The following is a 13,758-nucleotide window of genomic DNA, read 5'->3' on the forward strand; positions in this document are numbered from 1 at the left end:
CATATCGATGAGCTTGTAGTTTCTGCATATCAGTTAAATGGAATGTAATCGAAGCTGATGCAGGTTTACCTAATTGAGGAAATATAGAGGACGTTCCAGAAGGCTCAGTGACATTTGGGTCATCACGAACACGCCTAGGTCTATTGAATTTTGTCTCAATATCCTCAATATACCGAGAACAAAAGGTAAGAGACTCTTCAGCTAAGTAACCCTCAGCTATACAACCCTCTAGTTGTGATTTATTCCGTACAAAGGACTTAAAATGTCCCAACTCCCTACAAAAATAATATGCCATAAGTGTACAAACTAATTCAAGTGACCAGAATGCAAGTATCTTCAAATTAGAAATGTTAATGTTTTACCTCTCGATGGGATACATGTTTCGATAATGCACTGGACCTCCGAGTTTTGCTTCCTCTGCTAGATGGACAGACAAATGAACCATTACTGTAAAGAATGTTGGAGGAAATAGTATCTCTAGGTGGCAAAGTGTGCTTTCAATGCGCTCTTGGAGCTTATCAAGCTCTGAAACATTCAAGGTTTTGGTAGAAAGGGTTCTGAAAAATGAGCAGAAGTCCACCAAAACTGCAACTACATGGTCGGGCAACACATTGCGGATTGCCAATGGTAGCAATTGCTCTAAAATAATATGGCAATCATGACTTTTCAAGCCAAAAATCTTTTTCTGTACCAAATCAACACAGCTAGAAATGTTACTTGAGTAGCCATCTGGTACTTTAATATTCTTCAAAGTTGTAAGGAACGACTTTTTAGTGTCCAGCTTCTTTTTGTTATCAGTCATAAGTGAAAACACAGCAAGGTGATATTTCCCACTATCATCCGGCCAAAGATCACGCCTTATGCCCATTTCTCTTAGATCCTTTCGGGCATTAATATTATCTTTTGATTTCGATTTATCATGGAGCAGCGTATATATGATATTGTCACATATATTTTTTTCGATATGCATAAAGTCTAGATTATGACGCAACAAATTAGATTTCCAATAAGGAAGTTCAAAGAATATACTTCTCTTGTTCCATTGCTTAGTTGCTCGTCTAGATCTTTTCCCTCTACAATTCAACTCTGCTCCTCTCCCTTCTTCGATTTGTCTCAAAATGGCAGACCCCGACAATTTTAATGGTGGATTTCGCTCCTCTGTACTTCCATTAAAGCGTACTCGGTTCAACCTAAACCTGTGATTTCTTCTTAGAAAACGTCGATAGCCCATAAAGCACCACTTTTTACTATGACGAAGACGACAAGGTTCTGTGTCAAAGTTACAAGTTGGGCAGGCAAAACCAGTATGTGTGTTCCAGCCAGATAAGATACCTAATCCAGGAAAGTCACTGATTGTCCACATAAGAGCTACATGCATTCTAAAATTTTCATTCAATGATGAGTCAAACGTTTCTACACCATCATTCCATAACTCGCGTAATTCCTTCACGAGGGGTTGTAAGTACATATCTATATTATTTCCAGGCATGTGCTTCCCTGGAATGATCATTGATAAGATGAAGGAGGTGTGCTTCATACACATCCAAGGAGGTAGATTGTATGGAATCAAGAAGACTGGCCAAATACTATAGGTAGTACTCATTGTTCCAAAAGGACTGAAACCATCACTAGCAAGGCCTAAGCGAACGTTTCGAGGATCCGAAGCAAATCCAGAATGAGTCCGATCGAATGCCTTCCATGCCTCACCATCCCTTGGATGCCTCATCAACCCATCATCATTATTGCCTGAAGCATGCCATCTCATATGTTCAGCAGTCTTACAACACATAAATAATCGTTGCAATCTTGGTTTCAATGGAAAATAACGCAAAACCTTTGCAGCTTGCTTTTTTTTCTTGTTAGGATTCCATTTAGATGTACCACAATGCTTACATGCTTCCAATTCTGAATCACCTTCCCAGTATAGCATACAATTATTTGGACATGCAGGTATCTTGGTATAGTCAAGGCCAAGTTTGCTAATGGTTTTTTTGGCCTCATAAAAGGAAAGAGGTAACTTTGCATCTTCAAATGCATCTCTCAACAAATCTAGTATCATAGTCATTGCCTTGTCACTTAATCCACAATAGACCTTTATATGATACAATTTTATTAAAAACTCTAGCTTTGTGAACTTGCTCCCTTCATATAGTGTTTCACTTTCATCTTTGAGAAAATCATGAAAGTCACCAAAATCCTCCCTATGCCCCTCATTTGATATTTCATTTGAGTCCAATGGTTGAGATATCCCTACATCAGCCGCTTGGTGCCTATAGTGCCCAAATGCATCATTAATTATTGTTTCTATTGGATTTTCTGGGTGAAACATCTCTTGCATAACATCTCTATCTCCAGGAGGCTCTACTACCAGTTTCTCACCATGAAGATTCCAAATAATATAATTTTGAGGGAATGGCTTACAAATCAAATGATCCTGCACTATCTCTCTCGTTTGCCACTTGCCAAAGCCACATTTAGGACATGGGCATCTAATTGTATCTTCCACAGCCGCATTCTTAAACGCAAAATCAAGAAATTTATCCAAACCAAGCAGGTATTCGTTTGTGTTCCGTGGCTTTCCAATCCATGATTTATCCATTGAAAAATGATAAATAAAATAACATGAACCCTTTTAGAATATACCTCCAAAAGCAATCCTCCAGTCCACGGGTACCTTCAGATTTGACTATACTTCCAATCTACATCAAGAATTTCAAATGCTCTTTCAAACAAAGTTAATTCCAGAAACTGACAAAGGACAGAAAGAACCAATGAAGAATTCCCACAAAGGACTCCTTGTATATCAGTTTGTTCATATAGCGAAGGATAACAAGCAGTAGAAAAAAGAGGGTCAGAACTACAAACGAAGAAAACCTAAGAATTTCGATATTTTCCACGGTTACTGCTTATGGAGAATCGACTTGCCGCTTTCCATGCTTAAAATAAACCGTCATTGCTTCCAATTATTTAAAAGCATTAACAAAATTTATGATAATTAGTATTATACTGATATAAGGAATTTTTCACTCTTATGATAGAGAGCTTTAAAGAAGCTAGAAAGTTTTAAAAATTTCTGAAAACCAAAAAGGGCAAGGATTTTGCTTTCATGTAAACTTTTAGAAATGGAAAAATAACGTTTAGGGTTAAGAAAGAATAACTTTGGGGCATTAAATAGCTTTTCCTCTATTCATTTATTTTAGTTCTTACTAATTTTAGGAGTCTATATAAATAATTATAAAATAAAAATTATAAAATATATAAGCTCTTGAAAATAACTAATATTGATATATTTAGCAAGATCATAGGAAGAATCTTGTCAAATTTCTCTAACAAATGAATGATTAAAGTTTTATTCACCTATATGAAGATTGAGAATAATTCAAAATAATGAATCAAAATATCACATATTTACTAATTGGGAATATCAAAAAAATGAGTATCGTTGGAGTAGCCAAATTTATATCTTTTAGGAACATCTAACATAGGTATTTATATTTTAGTTCTATGTCTCTCAAAATTATCAAACTTTTATTATTTTGCTATTTGAAAGCAATTTTATATTTACTTAGGAGGAGTAATATTTCAAATAACAGTATTGATGGAGTTTATTGATAATTAATTTTTAGAGAGGTAAATCGTGCAATTTGATAATATCTTTTAAAAATACTATATTCTTTTAATCGTTTGAAAGATAAGACGTTAAAGTTGAATTTTGTCTCATAGTAACTTTAATCGATAAGATTTTTAAATTTGAATTTGAATATTATATAAATATTTAATAATATGTAACAATAGTAACAATATGTAAGAGGGGGTTGCTCTAGTGGTGAGCACCGTTCACTTCCAACCAAGAGATTGTGAGTTCGAGTCACCCCAAGAGCAAGGTGGGGAGTTCTTGGAAGGAGAGAGCTGAGGGTGTATCGAAAACAACTTCTCTACCCCAGGGTTAAGGTCTGCTCCCTAGACCCTACTAGTGGGATTATACTAGGTTGTTGTTGTTGTTGTTGTTGTTGTTGTTGTTGTAAGTTATATGCAAATAATAAAGTGAAGATATAATAGTGTACTAAATAAGATATGATTTTTGTCATAAAAATACGACCATAATTATAATTTTGTTAAAACACGTGCTTAAATAAATTAGATCATACTAATACTAGCATTCAGCAAAAGAGAATGGCCTCATTGGAGGGGGCTGTCAAAAGATGAATAATTATATGAAAGAGATATGTGAGCCTTACAACCTTGAAAACACTCTTGGTTGACAAAACCAAATTCACTGTGGGCTGCTTGTAAGTGTTATTTAATGCCTGACTCATATCTCCATCAGCTGTAAATATAATAGCATCAAGACCTTCGGATATATAAGGAACCTGCAAGAGATAGCATATTTCCATATCCATATATCAAATCTCTTCCCTCCCTTCTATCAATATAACATTTGGTAAAAACAAAATGGACTGCATATTGAAGTGATTAGATGAAACTTTCACAACGCCCTGTGAGGCTGAAAGATACAGAAAATTAAAGTTCCTACCCTTTAGCTCATAATCTTGGTTAGCTCACAGCCATATTAACTAGCAAAGAAAGGCATGAAATTTACAGTGCAGCTGGGAGGTTCATTGTGCGGCAACAGATTAAGGTATGATAACATGCTACCTGACTCACTGTACAGACAAAAATGTTGATTTAACACAAGGATCAAAAGAAACCATTTCAGAGCAGCAAGGGGAACACTAGAAGAAAATAGCATGTGTGTCGAGGATTAAGATTACCAGTACCTTTTCTGCTGCAACCACAGCCATAAGGCGTCCAAGGATCTCTTGGTCAGATAATCTTGCAAATCGGACCAGGGCACATATACTTTGAATCAAACGCTCAATATACCTATCATCTGATGCATTTAGCTGCAAAACGGCCTCTTTATAGTTTGGTCCCAAAAGCTGATCATGAGCAAGAGCCAATATACTAGTGGTTTTACCATTACCAAGAGGACTTGTACCAGCTTTATCCAACACTACTGTTCTTCTTTGAATATCTCCATAACCATTTTATCCAACACTACTGTTCTTCTTTCAAGCTTGTGAACAATGGCAGAACCATAAATTTATATAATGGGATACAAAAAAATCTACAACTTCATAGTTGGAATTTGAACCTACGGCCTAAAGCAATTTTGAACCTCCTTCACAACTACATTTGATTTTTTTTCATAACAGTGCGCATATAACAAAAAGAAGACCGTTTTCACTCTTTTATATTGTGTAATTTTTCGATGAAGGGGGCTCGATCCCTTCACTCTACCTATTATCCATAATAGCAAAAGTCAGAAATTGAAGTACTGAAAATGTGAGGAAAATGGGAAGGACTAAAGCAAGAAAATGGTGAAAAGCAGTTAACTTCTGAGGATATAGCAGTGATTAAAAATGTGAATGATACAACTGTTGAACATGAAAACAAGAAAACTGATCTAAGGGAAGATGAGAATGCCTTACTACAGCAAGTTCTTGCAGAGGCTGCTGAACCATATGGTATTAAAAGGTTCTGTAGTGAACCTGGTGCTAGGAATTATTCCATTCATGGTCAAAGGGTACTTCTACATGCCTTTTGTCACTGGGATAAGGCTAGTTGGAGTACAATGGTTTTTGTTTGGCTTCTGAACTGAAATTCTACAGCTAAGAGCTTATATTAACTCCATCTTTTACAGTTCAATTACCATTACCTTATTTGTTCGGTCATGCTTTGCATAATGTTTATTGTGATTGTGGCACACGAATCACACCTGATAAAACTGTTGTTCTTGGGGCTGCAGTATCAACTGGTGTAATTGTTAGAGATGTTAGTGACATTGTTCTTTTAGATATGACACCATTATTTCCTAGCGAGGGAACTCTTGGTGATTTTATTCCCAATACTCAAGAGAGCAACAAAGCAATATAAATTCCTAAAGCAATATAAACACAAGTCTAGATAGCAACAAAAACATTCAGCATTAGCTGAAGTAAAATGAACACAAGTCTAGACAACCATTACAAATTTAAATTCCTAGAAAACAAAGTAGTCCACAACGAAAACATTAAGCACTGACTAAAGCAATATAAACACAAGTCTAGACAACCACTAAAAATTAAATTCCTAGAAAGCAAAAGTAATCCACAACAAAAACATTAAGCATTTGATTGGTAATTTGCGTTGTTATCCGCCGATGATCCTCTTACATCAACTGGTGAAGTAGGTTCATTCTCTGCATCATCAGGCTGAAACAATAAAAATGATAATCGGTGAGAAAGTTATATAGATTAATTCCAAACAAGATCGGGAAACAAGATTGAATCAAATGTAGCCCTTATCCTAAAGTTCCAAATCAAAGCCTTTAGCTTCTGCCAGGAGATGGGAATTCCTTGCCACCACCTCCATCTTTAGCAAAGTTAGCAACAAGTTTTACTAGAATTAGATGATATCGAACTGTATATTGTACTAACTTTATTTTGTTATCACATAGAAGTACAATGCAATTAAACTGACCAGGAGTTGTCGTAATAGAAGAAATACAGATTATATTACTTCTTACCTGTGGTTGAAGAGCAAACAGACCAGCAAATTCTTCAGGAACCAAACCTTCCTTTGACATCACGTAAGCCTTCAGCGCAGTTAAGGTGCCTTCTAGTTGGGATTCCACACGCATAAGCTTTTGTTGCAAATGGGTATATGTTGCAGATGATGTACCGTAGCTAGATGAAGAAACACTCGGATCACTAAGTCGTCCTTTCGTATTCCCGAATGTGTTCGAAGGAGATGCTCCCATACCCATACATCGTACTCTCCCAGAGTGCTCTACCCCTAACATCTTGCCAATAACATCATTTGGGGAAACTTCACACTCATTAGTATCGCATTGAGTCATATTCAATTCAATTTGTTCCTACAAGCAGATAAAATATCGATTAGTAAGTACATGATAGCAAGACTTGAGTTGCAGAATGTTATACAAAAACAATGAAAATGATGTTAGAAAAATGCATCAAAGCTAGACTTACCCCTATAGTCCTTGCCGCATCATTTACAAATGATCCATTAGCTTTCTTATGAGTTTCAATAAACATTTTTCCACGACTAGGAGTTTTTCCGGTTTCCAAAAACTAAAAAAGAAATATATTAAAAAGTTATCATAAAATATTTTAATTAGAGAAAAAGTAAATTTAATAAGGTAATGTGCATACAAGCTCATATCGTCTTCTCGAGTTAGCTTTTGAACCACCAGTGTGTGGCATTTTTTGCTTCTTTCGAATTTCTTTATTTCTTCTACAAAGCTCCTATCAACAAAAACAAATACAAATTTAAAAAACCATCTTCATTTAATTATGATGAAACTTGTTAAAATAATCTAAATCTTACCATTGTTGATGATTTTTGACGATAAGCAACAAAACTAGCCCATTGATCTTTATTTATACCCGCGGGCACATTACTTATAATTTCATTTTTGCTTTTGGCTGGGTCAAAATATTCATTCCACAACTTCTGCCTATGTGTAGCCCACTTCTTCGAAAGACTAGCATTGCAGTATCTATAGGCAATGGACTCACTTACCCGAAAATCAAATCGAGGCTTCAAACAAAAAATGGAAGTTAGTTTTTTCACGTGTATAAAAATCTAGATGCAATAAGTACATATGTATGTAATAACACTTCTACCTTCAATATTGTTTCAAAGCAGTCTTCCATGTACTTCTTAGGCATGCCCGATGGCCCGGACCACTTCTCAAAACTAATCGGAAACAAATTACAGTCAATTGCTAGCGATCCACAATATCCAGCAAGTAATCCTTGGGCTTCACCATATGCTGCATTGTAGTCATCAAAATTCACAACGATGCGCTCCCCAACAGTTAGGTTGTTAACTTCATTGACCTTGACCCTAATTTGCTTGGTAGCATTTTCCGAGTCTTTAACAAGAAAACAAGTTACTTAACCAAAAAGGAAGAAAAAAAATAAGATTCTCATAAATTGAAGTAAAAATATATGCAAGGCATATACCTTTTGCCTCTACTGTCCAATACTTTATAGATTCACGTCCTGCACGGCGAGATGTTGCACTTGAATTAGAAGGAAGAATTGGAGCTTGTTCTTGTTGCGGGACTTCATGAGCATGTGGGGGGGCTTGTACTGCTGTTGACGGCTCTATAGCATGTGATTGGACTGGAGTTGCTGATGATGAAGAATGTCCATGAGCATCATGTGGTTCACGAGCTGACTTTAGTGGATTCCGAAAACGTTTAATCTTCGGCATGTCTGTGTATTCATAAGAAAAAGAGAGAGGTGAATCAAATATGAAGAGTAACTAAATATCAGGCAAAAGATGATACAAAAAATTGTCCCCAAACTATCCAACAACCCCAATCTAGAGCCTCAAAAGATCTGTTTTTTTAACTCCAAACAAAATAATATAAATAAACTATAATATACACTACAAACAGTCAAGCCCAAATAATTGGCAAAGAGGACCACAGAGAATCAACGAATTACACAATGTCACGATTTTGGTAAAGCTAAGCAGTGAAATAAACTACATATCTAAATCCTAAATATAAAGCACAAATGTGTGTCCAGCAATCATATTGATGAACCTAAAATGAACAAACTTAAAAGAATTAGAATACAAAAAGAGAAGAGAGAACTGACTTAATGCTCACAAGGAATTTCATCTCTCCAAGAGGCACTATATGGTGAATATATAGCTCTGAAAATGGAAGTTTCTTACGCAGAAAATGGGAGAAGATGGGTCGAGGGGAAGGTGGGAATATGGAGGGAAACAATGGCGGGAATAAAGAGAAGTTATCTGAGTAGTTGAGTTAAAAAACGAGGGAAATGAAACGGAGAATAGTGAAGTGGTTTCTTTACTTTTTCCTCGGTTTAGTTTTCATTATTACATTTACAAGAGAATTCAATTTGCTGCAACTCCACGTTTTGAGCTACATAACTCTTTTTTCCATCAAGTATCGGTAAAGATCACTTAATTAAGCCATATGTTGTGACTTTGACTTCAAATATAGCTAGTATATGAACTAAATCAGACTTCTAATCATAGCATAATATAATTCCGATTTGAAGTTATCTTTACTTGGAAGAATTTGAATCCTTGTGAGTATCCACAGTAAATTTTAAATATTATTAGTTTATCCAATATGGAATAATATAATTTAATTTTCAAGGGTATAAAAATCTATCAAGATTTCAATGATATTTGTGTTGTTCAATATTTTAGCGTAGAACATTCATGCTTTTATAATAACTAGTATCTATGAACTCGCACGTGATGGTTTAAATATTTATTTATATTTATTTAAATGAAAGAACAATAAAATTTAGTTAATGAGAGAAATTTTATGTATAATAATACAACAATAATCTAAATGGCGAAAAATATTATTACATTAGCATAATACATATATTTAAAATAAAAGGACATTATCAAAACACAAATGATTAATTTTGTCATGTTAGTTAGATAATTATGTATTACTTCCTCTAGTCCAATTTAAGTAATTTTTTAGTTGCTTTCACACCTATTAAGGAACCTACTTTTTAGCATTAGTTAACAATGACCATATGAACCTTAAAGTGGACCGGAGGGAGTATAGTTTTAAAGTATTTAATGTGATGGTATCTTGCCAAACACTTCTTTGTGGACAATATTTTTTGTGTGTATGTTTCCTCCTAATGATTTAGTTGCCATGCCTTAACCAGAACTCTTGTTGCCAATCTTGATATCCCTCTTGAAAGTGCAACATATAGTTGTTCGTGCAAGAAAACATATTGCAGTAAATATAGTCTAATATTTAGGATGTTTGTCCTTGTACTTTATTTATTATATTTGCAAAATACAAACATACTAAAAATTATTTTCACACAAATTTTAAAGGATATTCCTTAGTTTAGGAAGACCAAAGTTGAATTCAGGGATAAGAATATACTTAGAAGCATATTGACCAGACCAGTATCATAATTTTTGCATGTGTGACATTATTGTTAAAACTTCTATATACCATTTGTGTGCTATTACATAAGCTATTCATCGTATCTAAGTTTTTCAGTAGCATGATGGGCATATTTTTCTTCAAAATCAACCTATCAATTTTAACTTAGTCTATTATATATACGGTGACACTAACATACTTAAGAAATAATAAACTTGACAACAAACATGTATGGTAGAACTTAGAAGGCAATTTGATATTAAAGTATTTAAGTATTCTTCTAGGTAGTAATTATTGGTATCATTTTCTGTTGAGTCAAAAACTGAAAAATATTTTATTTTTAATATAAAATTTTGCAATCAACCTTTTATTTAGTTAATCAACATATTCATTTGTGCTATCTAAGATAACATTTTAATTCTATTATGCAATTCGTATAAATTGCATTTTAATTTAATGATAAAAATATTTCTCTTATTAAATGCACTACTATTATCACTGAGGTTGATAGCCAAGTGTTCAGGAAGAACCAAATCATCTTTTATTGAATACTCTTCTTCGTTTTCGACACGAAGTAAGAAGACACTGAATACTGGATATGTTCTTAATTTATATTTCTTGGTAGTTGAATCTTTATCATTTGAGGCCAGAAGTATAACTTTGGCAAGCTAGCTTTTACAGTCTCTGCTTTTGTCGATTTTGAAACTACTGGTAGTACTTGACAGAAATCACCTCCCAAATCATTAATTTTCACTAAACGGTTTATTAATATCCAATGTATTTCTAGAACTCCGGGCAATTATTTAGATCGTTTGACACTTAGTCACAAGTGCTTCATCCCATATTATCAATTTTATTTTCCTTATAAATTTAGCACAATTGGTTTGATTTAGTTTATGAGAAATTCAAATGTTGAAACGTTTTATTAAATTCTTATAATCGGTTTAGTAGAAATATTTTGGGAAGTAGGCTTGCCTTGTAACACGATAGGCGCTATCACGACCATGGTCAGATTTTGGGTCGTGACAGTAAAGCACGAAGGGTGATGCCGTGCTATTTCATTTATATTATCAGGTGAGGATGAGAGTAAAAGCACGAAGGGTGATGCCGTGCAATTATTTTTATATTATTATATATTCATGGCATGAAGGGTGTTTCCGTGCAGGCGAGGACGAGAGACATATATTATATTGTGATATCGTTTTGTTGTGTATACATTCATGCCTTTATCTTGAGATGTTATTGTGCACCTTTGTTTTCTATGTGACTTGTAGTCGTTGTTGCTTCCTGTGTGCCTCCACTTTATTTTTTTTATTATTATTGATATTTCTCCCACCTAGTTGGTACTGTTATATGTATGCACGGTGAGAAAGATATACATGCACGAAGGGTGTTACCGTGTCAATTGATTTGATATACATATATGTATTGGGTGAGAATGAGACAAGTGCACGAAGGTATTGCTGTGCCATTTGATATGATACGTTGAATATATTTCTCACGCCAGAAAAGTTAAAATGAGGTGTCACAAGGTAAATTTTATTTGAAAAAATTATATTAGAAAGATATTTATTTGAAAGAATTATATTAGAAAGATAATTATTTGAAAGAAGTATATTTGAAAGAATTATATTTGAAAGATATTTACTTGAAAGAATTATATTCGAAATATATTTATTTGAAAGAATTATAATGGAAGGATATTTATTTGAAAGAAGTATATTCGAATTATATTTATTGAAAATGATTATATTCTAGAGACTTTTATTGAAAAACTTATAGATAAAAGATGTATATTGAAAGGACTTGATTAATTGGTTGTACCTGTGTTTATTATTCGTTTGAGCAATATTTTACGGTATTTCTGTTGCCTTGCTGTTTAAATCACTAGTTGATTTATGTTGCTATCACTGCTATTTATTTTCTATTATTTTGTATATCACATTGCACAGGTTATTAGATTAGTGAGTGTCTTGACTGTACCTCGTCTCTACTCCACTGAGGTTAGTCTTGATACTTACTGGGTACCGACCGTAGTGTACTCATACTACACTTCTGCACATTTTTGTGCAGAGCCATGTATTGGAGATATCGGACTCGGACAGAGTTAGAGTGGGATCGCAAGGATTCAAGGTAGAGCTGCTTGGTCGTCGCAGTTCCTTGGAGTCTTTTCATTTTATTGTATTGTTATTTATTATTCAAACAGTATTGAGTATTCGATCCTTGCGATCTTTCATGTATTCAGTTAGAGTTAGTGACTCAGTACTACCAGTCTTGGGAGGTTTTTAAAATTATTTTCACTTTTGGTTTCGAGATGTGTATTAAATTATATCTTTATAAAAAAAATGGCTTGAATTATGATTATAATCGGCTTACTTAGTCTTAGATACTAAGTGCCATCACGATGCTTGTGGTGGGATTTTGGGGTCGTGACATCATGGAAGACCTCGTATCTTCTTTTTGCAGTTGAAGAAAGTGAGGAGAAAAAAATTACAAACTAGAAGGTATAGATATTGATGTAAATTGCATTAATTCGCAGTTGTTTTAACTAAAATACGTAATTTGATTAAATTTTAAAGAAATAAGGTGGAAAAAATAACAAAAAATTTTCATGAGTCAAATCATTAATTTGTATCGAATTGCAACAATTTCTCAAACAGTTAAAATTGATATATTTGTGGAGGTTATCAAAAACCTTCACAAAAAAACTGCCATAATAAGAAAAATTTTGAGGAGGTTGGAACAAACGCCACGAATTAAATATATAGTGGGGGTCTTTTACAACCCCACATTTAAACTGCCACAATAAAAACTATTTTGTGGGGGTTGGCTCAAACGCCACAAAACAAATATATAGTGGGAGTTTTTTATGACCCCCATAAATAAACCGCCACAATTTGACAAATTTTTTGTAGTGATAACTAAGGTGAATTAGTGTAACCTATGTTATTATTGGAAACTTAAACGAATTGAAACGCTTCTAAATTTTTCTTGCCTGATACGTACGTATACTTGGTAAATATAGAAGCCTAAAGGAAAAAGGTTATGAATATATTTTTTGTTTCACTTCTTAATGTTTAACTATTTATGGCGTAGTTTTTAGATTTTGCCAAACTTTAAGATGCATGCTAGAGGTTGTGATGTACCAAAAAGAAAAAGAAAAAGACTCCTAATTTATTATCTAGCATGTGATGCATGCGTCCATGACTGCATGTGTGTAGTTATAATTCAAAGACAAACACGCACATCATACAATTAGTGTGTACACAATTATATAGTATATACATTTTACATTTATATAAAGAAGTAGAATGTTGGTGGTGTGACTTGAAAATGGAAATGTCAACTCATTCCAACTCCATTTGAAAAATAGTATTTAGTCAAAATTAGCTTTTGTGAGTAATGCAAATGTACCTTTTTGCCTGCATGAGCAACAAACTGTTCAACAAGAACTCTCTTTAGATGCTTAACTAAGAGAGAGAATCTTAGATGGCTAGTTTTTGAAACTTTTTTTTTAAGGATTGAGGACTGCATGTCTAGGCTTCAGCTCTTTTTATGACGCTCCACAAGTTAACTAATTGGGAACTTAAGGATATATATTAGTATTACTTTGTTGGCTTCCAAAAGTCAAATTACTGTATTCTTTAAGATCTAACATTAAACAAGTGAAGTCATTACAATAATGGACAAGGCTAATCACCTGATCTTGAAATAATTAAATTCTATTAGATATATTTCAGGTGAAGGAATCAAAATAACAATGATTCTAATCCTAATGCTGATCC

General features: G+C 33.8%; 2 protein-coding genes across 4 annotated transcripts; both read right to left on the reverse strand.

Annotated features, from left to right (window-relative positions):
* Positions 1-69: 69 nt before the first annotated feature.
* On the reverse strand, positions 70-2,599 carry LOC138903791 (uncharacterized; the record flags this gene model as incomplete). Its single annotated transcript, XM_070192357.1, has 2 exons — positions 363-2,599; positions 70-275 (listed from the first exon to the last, which is right to left on the reverse strand). Coding segments are annotated over exons 1-2 (2,443 nt in total), but the record flags the coding sequence as incomplete, so codon positions are not given.
* A 3,369-nt stretch (positions 2,600-5,968) lies between these two features.
* Positions 5,969-8,819, reverse strand: LOC104103121 (uncharacterized). Of its 3 annotated transcripts, none has more exons than XM_070192355.1 (8): positions 8,690-8,819; positions 8,034-8,288; positions 7,692-7,942; positions 7,393-7,605; positions 7,218-7,310; positions 7,035-7,136; positions 6,569-6,919; positions 5,969-6,254 (listed from the first exon to the last, which is right to left on the reverse strand). In XM_070192355.1, exons 2-8 carry the CDS (start codon positions 8,284-8,286, stop codon positions 6,165-6,167), a joined length of 1,353 nt encoding a protein of 450 aa, XP_070048456.1. In that variant the 5' UTR covers positions 8,287-8,288; positions 8,690-8,819; the 3' UTR covers positions 5,969-6,164. The 3 variants fall into 3 exon arrangements, with proteins under 3 accessions (XP_070048456.1, XP_070048455.1, XP_070048457.1); XM_070192354.1 differs by having other exon boundaries at positions 8,679-8,819; XM_070192356.1 differs by lacking the exon at positions 7,393-7,605 and having other exon boundaries at positions 8,679-8,819.
* Between the last annotated feature and the right edge of the window lie 4,939 nt (positions 8,820-13,758).

Source organism: Nicotiana tomentosiformis, unplaced genomic scaffold (assembly GCF_000390325.3).
Source record: "Nicotiana tomentosiformis unplaced genomic scaffold, ASM39032v3 Un00003, whole genome shotgun sequence".
Classification (NCBI taxonomy): domain Eukaryota; kingdom Viridiplantae; phylum Streptophyta; class Magnoliopsida; order Solanales; family Solanaceae; genus Nicotiana; species Nicotiana tomentosiformis.

Excerpts from the sequence above, each read along its gene's own strand:
- LOC104103121 (XM_070192355.1), bottom strand. The coding sequence starts at position 8,286 with ATGCCGAAGATTAAACGTTTTCGGAATCCACTAAAGTCAGCTCGTGAA. Across the intron at positions 7,943-8,033 it reads TTGGACAGTAGAGGCAAAAG|ACTCGGAAAATGCTACCAAG; the intron begins GTATATGCCTTG and ends TTCTTGTTAAAG. Across the intron at positions 7,137-7,217 it reads CGAGAAGACGATATGAGCTT|TTTTTGGAAACCGGAAAAAC; the intron begins GTATGCACATTA and ends TTTCTTTTTTAG.